General features: G+C 52.2%; 1 protein-coding gene across 1 annotated transcript in view; it reads right to left on the minus strand.

Annotated features, from left to right (window-relative positions):
* LOC126285462 (peptidoglycan-recognition protein SB1-like) overlaps positions 1–17,294 on the minus strand; it is a 201,729-nt gene that overhangs the window by 45,462 nt on the left and 138,973 nt on the right. The window contains exon 3 of the mRNA XM_049984875.1: positions 10,227–10,364. Coding sequence (XP_049840832.1) covers positions 10,227–10,364 — 138 coding nt within the window. The remainder of the gene's footprint in view (positions 1–10,226; positions 10,365–17,294) is intronic.

Genomic DNA, 17,294 nt, shown 5'->3' on the forward strand with positions numbered 1-17,294 from the left:
TGACGCAGTCCGAGCGCAGGCGTACAGCAGAGGGACCTGCGTGCCACTCACCTTCCTTACTGGATAGTATGGTGAACACCAGGCTCCCGATCAGCACCAGCACTCCGAAGGCCAGGAACCCAAACACCAGGTAGTGTGACGTCAGAATACTGTGCCGTGTGACGCAGTCCGAGCGCAGGCGTACAGCAGAGGGACCTGCGTGCCACTCACCTTCCTTACTGGATAGTATGGTGAACACCAGGCCCCCGATCAGCACCAGCACTCCGAAGGCCAGGAACCCAAACACCAGGTAGTGTGACGTCAGAATACTGTGCCGTGTGACGCAGTCCGAGCGCAGGCGTACAGCAGAGGGACCTGCGTGCCACTCACCTTCCTTACTGGATAGTATGGTGAACACCAGGCTCCCGATCAGCACCAGCACTCCGAAGGCCAGGAACCCAAACACCAGGTAGTGTGACGTCAGAATACTGTGCCGTGTGACGCAGTCCGAGCGCAGGCGTACAGCAGAGGGACCTGCGTGCCACTCACCTTCCTTACTGGATAGTATGGTGAACACCAGGCTCCCGATCAGCACCAGCACTCCGAAGGCCAGGAACCCAAACACCAGGTAGTGTGACGTCAGAATACTGTGCCGTGTGACGCAGTCCGAGCGCAGGCGTACAGCAGAGGGACCTGCGTGCCACTCACCTTCCTTACTGGATAGTATGGTGAACACCAGGCTCCCGATCAGCACCAGCACTCCGAAGGCCAGGAACCCAAACACCAGGTAGTGTGACGTCAGAATACTGGGCCGTGTGACGCAGTCCGAGCGCAGGCGTACAGCAGAGGGACCTGCGTGCCACTCACCTTCCTTACTGGATAGTATGGTGAACACCAGGCTCCCGATCAGCACCAGCACTCCGAAGGCCAGGAACCCAAACACCAGGTAGTGTGACGTCAGAATACTGTGCCGTGTGACGCAGTCCGAGCGCAGGCGTACAGCAGAGGGACCTGCGTGCCACTCACCTTCCTTACTGGATAGTATGGTGAACACCAGGCTCCCGATCAGCACCAGCACTCCGAAGGCCAGGAACCCAAACACCAGGTAGTGTGACGTCAGAATACTGTGCCGTGTGACGCAGTCCGAGCGCAGGCGTACAGCAGAGGGACCTGCGTGCCACTCACCTTCCTTACTGGATAGTATGGTGAACACCAGGCTCCCGATCAGCACCAGCACTCCGAAGGCCAGGAACCCAAACACCAGGTAGTGTGACGTCAGAATACTGTGCCGTGTGACGCAGTCCGAGCGCAGGCGTACAGCAGAGGGACCTGCGTGCCACTCACCTTCCTTACTGCATAGTATGGTGAACACCAGGCTCCCGATCAGCACCAGCACTCCGAAGGCCAGGAACCCAAACACCAGGTAGTGTGACGTCAGAATACTGTGCCGTGTGACGCAGTCCGAGCGCAGGCGTACAGCAGAGGGACCTGCGTGCCACTCACCTTCCTTACTGGATAGTATGGTGAACACCAGGCTCCCGATCAGCACCAGCACTCCGAAGGCCAGGATCCCATCACCAGGTAGTGTGACGTCAGAATACTGTGCCGTGTGACGCAGTCCGAGCGCAGGCGTACAGCAGAGGGACCTGCGTGCCACTCACCTTCCTTACTGGATAGTATGGTGAACACCAGGCTCCCGATCAGCACCAGCACTCCGAAGGCCAGGAACCCAAACACCAGGTAGTGTGACGTCAGAATACTGTGCCGTGTGACGCAGTCCGAGCGCAGGCGTACAGCAGAGGGACCTGCGTGCCACTCACCTTCCTTACTGGATAGTATGGTGAACACCAGGCTCCCGATCAGCACCAGCACTCCGAAGGCCAGGAACCCAAACACCAGGTAGTGTGACGTCAGAATACTGTGCCGTGTGACGCAGTCCGAGCGCAGGCGTACAGCAGAGGGACCTGCGTGCCACTCACCTTCCTTACTGGATAGTATGGTGAACACCAGGCTCCCGATCAGCACCAGCACTCCGAAGGCCAGGAACCCAAACACCAGGTAGTGTGACGTCAGAATACTGTGCCGTGTGACGCAGTCCGAGCGCAGGCGTACAGCAGAGGGACCTGCGTGCCACTCACCTTCCTTACTGGATAGTATGGTGAACAGAAGGCTCCCGATCAGCACCAGCACTCCGAAGGCCAGGAACCCAAACACCAGGTAGTGTGACGTCAGAATACTGGGCCGTGTGACGCAGTCCGAGCGCAGGCGTACAGCAGAGGGACCTGCGTGCCACTCACCTTCCTTACTGGATAGTATGGTGAACACCAGGCTCCCGATCAGCACCAGCACTCCGAAGGCCAGGAACCCAAACACCAGGTAGTGTGACGTCAGAATACTGTGCCGTGTGACGCAGTCCGAGCGCAGGCGTACAGCAGAGGGACCTGCGTGCCACTCACCTTCCTTACTGGATAGTATGGTGAACACCAGGCCCCCGATCAGCACCAGCACTCCGAAGGCCAGGAACCCAAACACCAGGTAGTGTGACGTCAGAATACTGTGCCGTGTGACGCAGTCCGAGCGCAGGCGTACAGCAGAGGGACCTGCGTGCCACTCACCTTCCTTACTGGATAGTATGGTGAACACCAGGCTCCCGATCAGCACCAGCACTCCGAAGGCCAGGAACCCAAACACCAGGTAGTGTGACGTCAGAATACTGTGCCGTGTGACGCAGTCCGAGCGCAGGCGTACAGCAGAGGGACCTGCGTGCCACTCACCTTCCTTACTGGATAGTATGGTGAACACCAGGCTCCCGATCAGCACCAGCACTCCGAAGGCCAGGAACCCAAACACCAGGTAGTGTGACGTCAGAATACTGTGCCGTGTGACGCAGTCCGAGCGCAGGCGTACAGCAGAGGGACCTGCGTGCCACTCACCTTCCTTACTGGATAGTATGGTGAACACCAGGCTCCCGATCAGCACCAGCACTCCGAAGGCCAGGAACCCAAACACCAGGTAGTGTGACGTCAGAATACTGGGCCGTGTGACGCAGTCCGAGCGCAGGCGTACAGCAGAGGGACCTGCGTGCCACTCACCTTCCTTACTGGATAGTATGGTGAACACCAGGCTCCCGATCAGCACCAGCACTCCGAAGGCCAGGAACCCAAACACCAGGTAGTGTGACGTCAGAATACTGTGCCGTGTGACGCAGTCCGAGCGCAGGCGTACAGCAGAGGGCTCTGCGTGCCACTCACCTTCCTTACTGGATAGTATGGTGAACACCAGGCTCCCGATCAGTACCAGCACTCCGAAGGCCAGGAACCCAAACACCAGGTAGTGTGACGTCAGAATACTGGGCCGTGTGACGCAGTCCGAGCGCAGGCGTACAGCAGAGGGACCTGCGTGCCACTCACCTTCCTTACTGGATAGTATGGTGAACACCAGGCTCCCGATCAGCACCAGCACTCCGAAGGCCAGGAACCCAAACACCAGGTAGTGTGACGTCAGAATACTGTGCCGTGTGACGCAGTCCGAGCGCAGGCGTACAGCAGAGGGACCTGCGTGCCACTCACCTTCCTTACTGGATAGTATGGTGAACACCAGGCTCCCGATCAGCACCAGCACTCCGAAGGCCAGGAACCCAAACACCAGGTAGTGTGACGTCAGAATACTGTGCCGTGTGACGCAGTCCGAGCGCAGGCGTACAGCAGAGGGACCTGCGTGCCACTCACCTTCCTTACTGGATAGTATGGTGAACACCAGGCTCCCGATCAGCACCAGCACTCCGAAGGCCAGGAACCCAAACACCAGGTAGTGTGACGTCAGAATACTGTGCCGTGTGACGCAGTCCGAGCGCAGGCGTACAGCAGAGGGACCTGCGTGCCACTCACCTTCCTTACTGGATAGTATGGTGAACACCAGGCTCCCGATCAGCACCAGCACTCCGAAGGCCAGGAACCCAAACACCAGGTAGTGTGACGTCAGAATACTGTGCCGTGTGACGCAGTCCGAGCGCAGGCGTACAGCAGAGGGACCTGCGTGCCACTCACCTTCCTTACTGGATAGTATGGTGAACAGAAGGCTCCCGATCAGCACCAGCACTCCGAAGGCCAGGAACCCAAACACCAGGTAGTGTGACGTCAGAATACTGGGCCGTGTGACGCAGTCCGAGCGCAGGCGTACAGCAGAGGGACCTGCGTGCCACTCACCTTCCTTACTGGATAGTATGGTGAACACCAGGCTCCCGATCAGCACCAGCACTCCGAAGGCCAGGAACCCAAACACCAGGTAGTGTGACGTCAGAATACTGTGCCGTGTGACGCAGTCCGAGCGCAGGCGTACAGCAGAGGGACCTGCGTGCCACTCACCTTCCTTACTGGATAGTATGGTGAACACCAGGCCCCCGATCAGCACCAGCACTCCGAAGGCCAGGAACCCAAACACCAGGTAGTGTGACGTCAGAATACTGTGCCGTGTGACGCAGTCCGAGCGCAGGCGTACAGCAGAGGGACCTGCGTGCCACTCACCTTCCTTACTGGATAGTATGGTGAACACCAGGCTCCCGATCAGCACCAGCACTCCGAAGGCCAGGAACCCAAACACCAGGTAGTGTGACGTCAGAATACTGTGCCGTGTGACGCAGTCCGAGCGCAGGCGTACAGCAGAGGGACCTGCGTGCCACTCACCTTCCTTACTGGATAGTATGGTGAACACCAGGCTCCCGATCAGCACCAGCACTCCGAAGGCCAGGAACCCAAACACCAGGTAGTGTGACGTCAGAATACTGTGCCGTGTGACGCAGTCCGAGCGCAGGCGTACAGCAGAGGGACCTGCGTGCCACTCACCTTCCTTACTGGATAGTATGGTGAACACCAGGCTCCCGATCAGCACCAGCACTCCGAAGGCCAGGAACCCAAACACCAGGTAGTGTGACGTCAGAATACTGGGCCGTGTGACGCAGTCCGAGCGCAGGCGTACAGCAGAGGGACCTGCGTGCCACTCACCTTCCTTACTGGATAGTATGGTGAACACCAGGCTCCCGATCAGCACCAGCACTCCGAAGGCCAGGAACCCAAACACCAGGTAGTGTGACGTCAGAATACTGTGCCGTGTGACGCAGTCCGAGCGCAGGCGTACAGCAGAGGGCTCTGCGTGCCACTCACCTTCCTTACTGGATAGTATGGTGAACACCAGGCTCCCGATCAGTACCAGCACTCCGAAGGCCAGGAACCCAAACACCAGGTAGTGTGACGTCAGAATACTGGGCCGTGTGACGCAGTCCGAGCGCAGGCGTACAGCAGAGGGACCTGCGTGCCACTCACCTTCCTTACTGGATAGTATGGTGAACACCAGGCTCCCGATCAGCACCAGCACTCCGAAGGCCAGGAACCCAAACACCAGGTAGTGTGACGTCAGAATACTGTGCCGTGTGACGCAGTCCGAGCGCAGGCGTACAGCAGAGGGACCTGCGTGCCACTCACCTTCCTTACTGGATAGTATGGTGAACACCAGGCTCCCGATCAGCACCAGCACTCCGAAGGCCAGGAACCCAAACACCAGGTAGTGTGACGTCAGAATACTGTGCCGTGTGACGCAGTCCGAGCCCAGGCGTACAGCAGAGGGACCTGCGTGCCACTCACCTTCCTTACTGGATAGTATGGTGAACACCAGGCTCCCGATCAGCACCAGCACTCCGAAGGCCAGGAACCCAAACACCAGGTAGTGTGACGTCAGAATACTGTGCCGTGTGACGCAGTCCGAGCGCAGGCGTACAGCAGAGGGACCTGCGTGCCACTCACCTTCCTTACTGGATAGTATGGTGAACACCAGGCTCCCGATCAGCACCAGCACTCCGAAGGCCAGGAACCCAAACACCAGGTAGTGTGACGTCAGAATACTGTGCCGTGTGACGCAGTCCGAGCGCAGGCGTACAGCAGAGGGACCTGCGTGCCACTCACCTTCCTTACTGGATAGTATGGTGAACACCAGGCTCCCGATCAGCACCAGCACTCCGAAGGCCAGGAACCCAAACACCAGGTAGTGTGACGTCAGAATACTGTGCCGTGTGACGCAGTCCGAGCGCAGGCGTACAGCAGAGGGACCTGCGTGCCACTCACCTTCCTTACTGGATAGTATGGTGAACACCAGGCTCCCGATCAGCACCAGCACTCCGAAGGCCAGGAACCCAAACACCAGGTAGTGTGACGTCAGAATACTGTGCCGTGTGACGCAGTCCGAGCGCAGGCGTACAGCAGAGGGACCTGCTTGCCACTCACCTTCCTTACTGGATAGTATGGTGAACACCAGGCTCCCGATCAGCACCAGCACTCCGAAGGCCAGGAACCCAAACACCAGGTAGTGTGACGTCAGAATACTGTGCCGTGTGACGCAGTCCGAGCGCAGGCGTACAGCAGAGGGACCTGCGTGCCACTCACCTTCCTTACTGGATAGTATGGTGAACACCAGGCTCCCGATCAGCACCAGCACTCCGAAGGCCAGGAACCCAAACACCAGGTAGTGTGACGTCAGAATACTGTGCCGTGTGACGCAGTCCGAGCGCAGGCGTACAGCAGAGGGACCTGCGTGCCACTCACCTTCCTTACTGGATAGTATGGTGAACACCAGGCTCCCGATCAGCACCAGCACTCCGAAGGCCAGGAACCCAAACACCAGGTAGTGTGACGTCAGAATACTGTGCCATGTGACGCAGTCCGAGCGCAGGCGTACAGCAGAGGGACCTGCGTGCCACTCACCTTCCTTACTGGATAGTATGGTGAACACCAGGCTCCCGATCAGCACCAGCACTCCGAAGGCCAGGAACCCAAACACCAGGTAGTGTGACGTCAGAATACTGTGCCGTGTGACGCAGTCCGAGCGCAGGCGTACAGCAGAGGGACCTGCGTGCCACTCACCTTCCTTACTGGATAGTATGGTGAACACCAGGCTCCCGATCAGCACCAGCACTCCGAAGGCCAGGAACCCAAACACCAGGTAGTGTGACGTCAGAATACTGGGCCGTGTGACGCAGTCCGAGCACAGGCGTACAGCAGAGGGACCTGCGTGCCACTCACCTTCCTTACTGGATAGTATGGTGAACACCAGGCTCCCGATCAGCACCAGCACTCCGAAGGCCAGGAACCCAAACACCAGGTAGTGTGACGTCAGAATACTGTGCCGTGTGACGCAGTCCGAGCGCAGGCGTACAGCAGAGGGACCTGCGTGCCACTCACCTTCCTTACTGGATAGTATGGTGAACACCAGGCTCCCGATCAGCACCAGCACTCCGAAGGCCAGGAACCCAAACACCAGGTAGTGTGACGTCAGAATACTGGGCCGTGTGACGCAGTCCGAGCGCAGGCGTACAGCAGAGGGACCTGCGTGCCACTCACCTTCCTTACTGGATAGTATGGTGAACACCAGGCTCCCGATCAGCACCAGCACTCCGAAGGCCAGGAACCCAAACACCAGGTAGTGTGACGTCAGAATACTGTGCCGTGTGACGCAGTCCGAGCGCAGGCGTACAGCAGAGGGACCTGCGTGCCACTCACCTTCCTTACTGGATAGTATGGTGAACACCAGGCTCCCGATCAGCACCAGCACTCCGAAGGCCAGGAACCCAAACACCAGGTAGTGTGACGTCAGAATACTGTGGCGTGTGACGCAGTCCGAGCGCAGGCGTACAGCAGAGGGACCTGCGTGCCACTCACCTTCCTTACTGGATAGTATGGTGAACACCAGGCTCCCGATCAGCACCAGCACTCCGAAGGCCAGGAACCCAAACACCAGGTAGTGTGACGTCAGAATACTGTGCCGTGTGACGCAGTCCGAGCGCAGGCGTACAGCAGAGGGACCTGCGTGCCACTCACCTTCCTTACTGGATAGTATGGTGAACACCAGGCTCCCGATCAGCACCAGCACTCCGAAGGCCAGGAACCCAAACACCAGGTAGTGTGACGTCAGAATACTGGGCCGTGTGACGCAGTCCGAGCGCAGGCGTACAGCAGAGGGACCTGCGTGCCACTCACCTTCCTTACTGGATAGTATGGTGAACACCAGGCTCCCGATCAGCACCAGCACTCCGAAGGCCAGGAACCCAAACACCAGGTAGTGTGACGTCAGAATACTGGGCCGTGTGACGCAGTCCGAGCGCAGGCGTACAGCAGAGGGACCTGCGTGCCACTCACCTTCCTTACTGGATAGTATGGTGAACACCAGGCTCCCGATCAGCACCAGCACTCCGAAGGCCAGGAACCCAAACACCAGGTAGTGTGACGTCAGAATACTGGGCCGTGTGACGCAGTCCGAGCGCAGGCGTACAGCAGAGGGACCTGCGTGCCACTCACCTTCCTTACTGGATAGTATGGTGAACACCAGGCTCCCGATCAGCACCAGCACTCCGAAGGCCAGGAACCCAAACACCAGGTAGTGTGACGTCAGAATACTGTGCCGTGTGACGCAGTCCGAGCGCAGGCGTACAGCAGAGGGACCTGCGTGCCACTCACCTTCCTTACTGGATAGTATGGTGAACACCAGGCTCCCGATCAGCACCAGCACTCCGAAGGCCAGGAACCCAAACACCAGGTAGTGTGACGTCAGAATACTGTGCCGTGTGACGCAGTCCGAGCGCAGGCGTACAGCAGAGGGACCTGCGTGCCACTCACCTTCCTTACTGGATAGTATGGTGAACACCAGGCTCCCGATCAGCACCAGCACTCCGAAGGCCAGGAACCCAAACACCAGGTAGTGTGACGTCAGAATACTGGGCCGTGTGACGCAGTCCGAGCGCAGGCGTACAGCAGAGGGACCTGCGTGCCACTCACCTTCCTTACTGGATAGTATGGTGAACACCAGGCTCCCAATCAGCACCAGCACTCCGAAGGCCAGGAACCCAAACACCAGGTAGTGTGACGTCAGAATACTGTGCCGTGTGACGCAGTCCGAGCGCAGGCGTACAGCAGAGGGACCTGCGTGCCACTCACCTTCCTTACTGGATAGTATGGTGAACACCAGGCTCCCGATCAGCACCAGCACTCCGAAGGCCAGGAACCCAAACACCAGGTAGTGTGACGTCAGAATACTGTGGCGTGTGACGCAGTCCGAGCGCAGGCGTACAGCAGAGGGACCTGCGTGCCACTCACCTTCCTTACTGGATAGTATGGTGAACACCAGGCTCCCGATCAGCACCAGCACTCCGAAGGCCAGGAACCCAAACACCAGGTAGTGTGACGTCAGAATACTGTGCCGTGTGACGCAGTCCGAGCGCAGGCGTACAGCAGAGGGACCTGCGTGCCACTCACCTTCCTTACTGGATAGTATGGTGAACACCAGGCTCCCGATCAGCACCAGCACTCCGAAGGCCAGGAACCCAAACACCAGGTAGTGTGACGTCAGAATACTGTGCCGTGTGACGCAGTCCGAGCGCAGGCGTACAGCAGAGGGACCTGCGTGCCACTCACCTTCCTTACTGGATAGTATGGTGAACACCAGGCTCCCGATCAGCACCAGCACTCCGAAGGCCAGGAACCCAAACACCAGGTAGTGTGACGTCAGAATACTGTGCCGTGTGACGCAGTCCGAGCGCAGGCGTACAGCAGAGGGACCTGCGTGCCACTCACCTTCCTTACTGGATAGTATGGTGAACACCAGGCTCCCGATCAGCACCAGCACTCCGAAGGCCAGGAACCCAAACACCAGGTAGTGTGACGTCAGAATACTGTGCCGTGTGACGCAGTCCGAGCGCAGGCGTACAGCAGAGGGACCTGCGTGCCACTCACCTTCCTTACTGGATAGTATGGTGAACACCAGGCTCCCGATCAGCACCAGCACTCCGAAGGCCAGGAACCCAAACACCAGGTAGTGTGACGTCAGAATACTGTGCCGTGTGACGCAGTCCGAGGGCAGGCGTACAGCAGAGGGACCTGCGTGCCACTCACCTTCCTTACTGGATAGTATGGTGAACACCAGGCTCCCGATCAGCACCAGCACTCCGAAGGCCAGGAACCCAAACACCAGGTAGTGTGACGTCAGAATACTGTGCCGTGTGACGCAGTCCGAGCGCAGGCGTACAGCAGAGGGACCTGCGTGCCACTCACCTTCCTTACTGGATAGTATGGTGAACACCAGGCTCCCGATCAGCACCAGCACTCCGAAGGCCAGGAACCCAAACACCAGGTAGTGTGACGTCAGAATACTGTGCCGTGTGACGCAGTCCGAGCGCAGGCGTACAGCAGAGGGACCTGCGTGCCACTCACCTTCCTTACTGGATAGTATGGTGAACACCAGGCTCCCGATCAGCACCAGCACTCCGAAGGCCAGGAACCCAAACACCAGGTAGTGTGACGTCAGAATACTGGGCCGGCGTGTCGCTGGCGGGGGGCTCGCGTGCTTATCTGTAAACCAAGTGGGAAAAATGGGTCGCTTATACTTCTCATGCTAAATTAACGAACCACAGGGCGCAAACTGAGGAAAAGAGTAACACATTAGTATATTTTGGAGGTCATAACATGAAGAGCGTGGCGTTCCAAAGGATTGGAAAAGGGCACAGGTCATCCCCGTTTTCAAGATGGGACGTCGAACAGACGTGCAGAACTATAGACTTATACCTCTAACGTCTATCAGTTGCAGAATTTTGGAACACGTATTATGTTCGAGTATAATGACTTTTCTGGAGACTAGAAATCTACTCTGTAGGAATCAGCATGGGTTTCGAAAAAGACGGTCGTGTGAAACCCAGCTCTCGCTATTCGTCCACGAGACTCAGAAGGTCATAATCACGGGTTCAAAGGTAGATGCCGTGTTTCTTGACTTCCGCAAGCTATTCGATACAGTTCCCCACAGTCGTTTAATGAACAAAGTAAGAGCATATGGACTATCAGACCAATTGTGTGATTGGATTGAACAGTTCCTAGATAACAGAACGCAGCATGTCATTCTCAATGGAGAGTAGTCTGTAAGGCCGGAAATGCATATCCGTCTATTTCCGTCTATTGTACTATAGATTTTTCCTTATTTTGTTACCTGAAGATATGACATTTCTGTGTCTTTATATATTGTAATTGTTCCACTATTTGTATATATATATATATATATATATATATATATATATATATATATATATATGTCTATGTATAATTGGTTTCTTTTGTAAATACTATTTGTATTTTGACGCTGGGTCTGGCATAGGGAAAACTACGCTATCGAACGAATACATCGATAGGTCGTGTGGAGAACCAAAGTGCTTAGGATCTTTGGTAGTGTGAACTCGGCCGCGTGGAGCGCGGGCAGAGAGAGTCTGGCTGGAGTAGGGCGGTGGAGCAAGTGTGTTGAGTGACGCTCCCGCGAGTTGCCGTGCTTTCGGGATTTGGCAACACGTAATTGCGCTCGACTTGCTATGATAGTTTCTGACACGGTGTCGCGGACGGGGAGCATTAGCTGTAGCACATCAAGAGCCCGTTTCACCTGGTGACCGTGTCGAGAAGAAGGCGCGCCAACATCCAGCTCCTGCAACAGCGACTGCCGACAATGAGTGACTGTCGCCACCTCCTCGATCGACGACTTCAAACCTTCAATGAACCAACAAGGAAGACTGGTAGCACGTAAAGTTTCAGAACTGTATGGCAGACCCCAGCTTTTCAAACTGTTCCATTTTCGTAACTATAATTACAGCAACTTAGCATGAACATTTGTTGCTCATTGTCCCAATTGCATTATCAAGCAGGTTCCCTTCCTTTTCCGGAATGAACTCGAGTGTCGTTGAAATTCAAACGCCAGCATTAAAATGATATTATTCCATTTCACTGCTTTAATTTCAAAGTTCAGTTACAGTATTCATAGCTGGCTACAATATTTAGATTACACAAGCACAAATTATGAGTGCGAGTTTTGTTACCATATTTGAGCTTACCTGTGACTACAGCTCAGCTTGGTACGTACTAAATTTTACTATTGTCAATTGTTCAGAATCATTTAATTCAAGTTCTAAGTTAAATCTCTTATTTCTAAATTGCGTAGATTCTAGTAGCTTTTGAAATGATTGTTGAGGTAGCCCAAGACTAACCGTATTTGACTGAATTTCGATGTGCTTCAGAAACGAAGCTCACTATTAATTTCAGTCACTAAATTAACTTTCAATTTTACGGTTGTATCAATTCTTTTGCTAAATTAAATCAGAGTGTAGCGAAATTTATTACTTCTGGCAAACTTTCAGTTTTCACACAACACGTGTCAACCTTCAGTTGCCACGCTTCTAGTGCTAATTATATGTGTAATAACCTTTCTTTTTCAGTTACTGTAGTAATTGTCCATAGCTCTGGCGACCGTAATTAATCCCAAATCTCAAATATCTAATTACCACTTGTTAATTGTTAACGTAACGGCCGCACATTTACTTTCTTTATTAAGTTTACCCCTTTTCAAAATTAATTTCCACCAGTTTCATTTGCATTTTTCCTTTCATTTAGATGTAACCCTTTCCTCCCTCTTTACCGACAGATTAACTTCGTTGACGATTGCTTTTCCCAAATTTCCATTAGGTACACGCGGTTTAATTTTTCACTGTCATTAAGGTCGATAAGAGAGGGGGAGGTTACATGTGGCGACCTGGTGACTGGACGATCTTCAAATTTGAGGTTGTTCTGGACACGAATTTTGCATTGTGCAAATCTCGTAACAAAGTAGTTGTTACGAACAGGCCGTTACGTCAGCGAGAATAAGTAGTGGGAGTAATCGTAATTATATTTGAGATTTGGCATTTATATTGAAAATTATAAAAATGAGTGAAGGCAACAATTACCAAAATCTGGTAGATTTGGATACGGAACAATCGGTCGAACAGTGGGAAACGCGCACCGCGGTACCCATTGTTCAGGGGCAGGCGGCTAGCATGAAAGACGCGACCGCCGAAACGCAACAAAGAGCAGAAATGGAATTCCAAACTTTAGAAAATGTTTCGGAATCGGAAGTGAAAATCAAACCTGAATCCCCTGATGACGAATACGGGGGGACAATTAAAGAGGAAGCCGCTACGGAAGTAAAACCGGTAGTTTCCGGGAATTTAACTGATTTATGGAATGTTTTGATTAACGAAATCAAGAGTCAATCGGCAGAAATTAAAGCCCAGGCTGCCAAGCAAGAAGCTCAGTCTGAAAAAATTGAACGGAAGCTAGACAATCAGAACAAAGCTATTAATGTTGTTAACTACAATGTTGGAGTTGTTAACGCAGAAGTTGATAAACTCAAAGAAGATATTGTTGTGATTAATACCGAAATCGGTAATCTTAAACAGGAAATGATAGGCGTTCAGGCGGAAACTGCGAGCATAAATGCTCGTTTTTATTCCGAAGTTAGCAGAATCGAGAAAAGTGTAGGAGAAGCAGTTGCTCCGATCATCGAGGATAAGGTGACGGAACAAATTCAATTAGTGAAAAAAGAGGATCAACAGAAGGTGGAAACTTTGAAGGCTTTAGTGTCCGAAGTAGATATTACAGTGAGGAAGCAGGCTAATACCTGCGAAGAGAAAAAGAGGGCAGTGGAAACGTTTGCGACAACCACTTGCCAAATAATTACGAGAGTTTCGGAATTAGAAAAGAAACTTGACGAAAAACAGAGCTATGTGCCAATCTGTGCACACAGTTCGGAATTGTTGACGAAAAAGGAGCGGTTTGACCCCTTGAAAAAAGGCGGTATACACGCGATGGATTTCATTAAAAATTGTGAAAGAGTTTTACCTAGATCATGGACTAATGAGAGAAAAATTAATGCGGTTATTGACGTGTTGGCTGGTGATGCCACGCGTTGGGGCTTAAACCTCAACATTACGAACCTGAATTTTGACGAGTTTAAAAATTTCTTTCTGGCTGAATACTGGTCAGAGCAAAAACAACAAAGTGTCTGGCGCGAATTTGTTGTATCGAGACCTTTCGATGCGAATTCGCACGGCTCGATGAAGGAGTTTTGTGAGGGCTGGATCCGCAAGTTGGAATATTTGCGTGATCGCCGCACGGAATCCGAAATAGTCTGGGAACTCTACAGGAAGCTTCCAGATGATACAAAACGCTACACAGTAAGTAATTGCAGGACAATTAATGATTTCCTGGGAAGAGTTACGGTCGAGGACAATTGGCGCAATAATCGCGACAATGGTAGAGGCCGTGGTAAGAACAATGGGTACCACAACAACCACAACCACGATAACCATGGGAAAAATGCGTACCGCAACCATGGCGGCAATAACAATAATGGTTCGGACCGTAATAACTATCGGTACAATGCAAATAATAACGGGAATGACGGAAACCAGTATCGTACTAACGTGATACGGGCTTCGCATAATAGTGATAACGCCAGAGGGTGTGATAAGCAGCCTCAGCAGTATCCGGGGAGCAGATCTGCTGGGACGAGACAGGGAAACCATTAGCGCCGGTGAGGGGCCGACCGGGCGTGGAGAAATTTTGGAGGCCCAATAACAGGAGGAAACCGAGGTGTCGTCGTTATGAAAATTCCGTATGGAATAATCAACGGCGGGAGAGTGAGCCAGTGTTAGGAGAAAGGAGTGCGCCCACGGGTAGTAGATCAGCTGTAGACACGGCTGTAGAAAATACATTCACTGTCAGTGAGAACAATGTAAGTAGCGTTCCGGAAATCGATAATGAAGTGGCAGGTGTAACACCCACAGCGGAACTGGAGATTGAGTTTAAGAATGGTTCGCAATTGTTGAGAGAAGATCAGATGTCGGATAACACGTCCGTCATCGAGCGAGGGGATGCAGAGAGGGATGATGTCTGGTTAAGGCAGTTCGGTCGCTTATACGACGAACTAAGAGATTATAGGGACCTGTACGGGAGAAGTGTTTATGGGGAGCGCGGGCAGGATTTGCCACGTCTCGTCCCGCAGGAAGATAGTGTTTGTGAAGTGATAGAAAGTTCTGGCCCTAACCGGCAGACTATACCAGAAATAGTTGATGTTAATGGGGAGCACGAGCAAGATTCGTCGTGTTTCATACCGCAAGAGTTGGATGTTGAAGTAGAAACAGAACGTTCTGGCCCTGACCGGCAGACTTTACCGAAAGTTATAGTGTTAGAAGTGGCCGACCTATCCGACAAAAAACTCCAGTTTAAACATTGCGAAAGTATTGAGGAGAAAGATTACGAGAATTTTAGTGATAGCCGGACACGATTGGTAGAAAAGCACGTAGATTGCAGCGTGTATGAGGTTAGAGCTGACGTTATACGGTCAGGCGGTAGCAGTGTGGGTTGCGCAGATCCAGAGGAAGTAATTGCAGAGACTACTGGGCACATTCCTCCAGGCAGAGTGGCGGATGAGATAAATATGGCCAAAGAGGAATCAACGAAGGTGACAATTAGTGAATTGATAGCAAAGCAACACTCTCTAGTTGACGAGTTACAGGGAAAGGTTTCGGTATTGGAGGCGAAGTTACAGACTAAGCCTCAGGACAATAGTGTTGAAATTAATACTGTATGTGAACAGGGGCTGAAAAAGCCGCCAGATAAGCCGGATTTAGCATCAAAGCCGGAAGTTTTTTTTTGAAATGACCTGGATATAGACGAGGATTTACTGTGGGAAAATAAAGAAACAGTCGAGGACAAGTGTAGACAGATAGTAGTGTCTGTTAATATGCACGACCTACAACTAAACGTGTTGATGGACACCGGTGCAGAATTGAGTGCTGTATCTGGAAAAATATTTGAGTTACTGAAGACAGACCTGGCATGGTAGTTATGCCAGTAACAGGAGTGAAAATTATCGGTGCTACTGGGAAGGCCAGTAAACCGGTCACAAAACAGATTTTTGTCAACTTCGAGATATGTGGGGCACGATTTGAACAAGAGTTTGCCGTCGTGCCAGACATAAGTACGGAAGTAATTATCGGGTTAGATTGGCTATTTAAAGTACCGTGTAGTGATTAATTGCGAAAGCAAAACTTTGACACATACGTCACAAGATAAAACAATAGTAGTTAGTTTTGACGAGGCAGGAGATGGTGTGCATAGGCAATACCAGCCTATACACATTGTTAACTGGCCGGATGCCATTGGCGTACGTATGAATTTGAACTACTGTAACGTGAGGAATCTCGGCATTGACAATAGTGTAGAAAGTGAATTGGAAAGTATTGTTGACGCTGTGTCAAACGTAACACACGAACAAAGACGAGGCCTGTATGAGGTAATAATGAGGAATAAAAGTGTGTTTCAGACAAACCGGGACTTGTGGAAGGATATAAATGCAAGTTGCATGTAATTCCGCACGAACCATTCTTCGAGAGACCGTATGCTATACCGCTGTCCAAAAAGGAAACAGTGCAACGGGAGATAGATAAGATGATCGAATGGGGAGTGATTGAAAGATGTACGAGTCCATACAATAACGGTTTGGTCATTGTAGCAAAACGGGATGGTAGTGTGCGTATTGTGATTGACGCACGCACGTTGAATAGGGTCGTTCAACGCGAAACAGACAGACCAGAGAGTATGGAGGAGATTTTGCAACGTTTTCATGACGTGAAGTTCATGACTAGCCTCGATCTGACGGCTAGTTACTGTCAAGTAGAACTAGAATTAGAATCTAGGCCATACACCGCCTTCTTGTTCGCGGGCAGGTGTTATCAGTATAGAGTACTGCCGTTTGGACTTAATATATCTGTGTCCGTATTCATCAGGGCCCTAGATAAAGTGCTGGGACCGGCTTTGAGTTCAAGATTAACTGTATATGTTGACGACCTGTTGTTGGCCAATGCCAATTGCCATGATCATTGCGACCTGTTAGATGAAGTTTTTAGAGCATTGCGCCGTGGCGGAATGTCTCTAAAGCTAAAGAAATGCGAATTTGTGAAGCAGCAACTGAAATTTTTAGGGCATGTAATTACCACTGCTGGTGTTACGAAGGACCCAGAGAAACTAGAGGCAATAAGGAATTGTCCAGCACCCAAGTCTAGGAAACAGTTAAAAAGTTTTCTAGGGCTCACAGGATTTTACCGTAAATTTGTAAAAGGACAAGTGTTTAATGATGAAATTTTGAATAATCTCTTACGCAAAAATGTTCCGTTTGCGTGGGCAGACGGGTGTCAGGCCGCTTTCAAGAGATTAAAAGACGAGTTGTTAAGATCTAACATACTATTTCAGCCTGATTTATCGCTACCCTTCCATCTGGGAACGGATTCGTCGAATTACGGGGTGAGGGTAGTACTGTTCCAAGAAGTTGGTAAAGGAGAGGATAAGGAACACCGGACGATAGCGTTCGCGAGTCGAACTTTATCAAAAAGTGAGCGAAACTACACGATTTCTGAGAAAGAGTGTCTCGCT

This window comes from Schistocerca gregaria, chromosome 8 (assembly GCF_023897955.1).
Source record: "Schistocerca gregaria isolate iqSchGreg1 chromosome 8, iqSchGreg1.2, whole genome shotgun sequence".
Taxonomy (NCBI): Eukaryota; Metazoa; Arthropoda; class Insecta; order Orthoptera; family Acrididae; genus Schistocerca; species Schistocerca gregaria.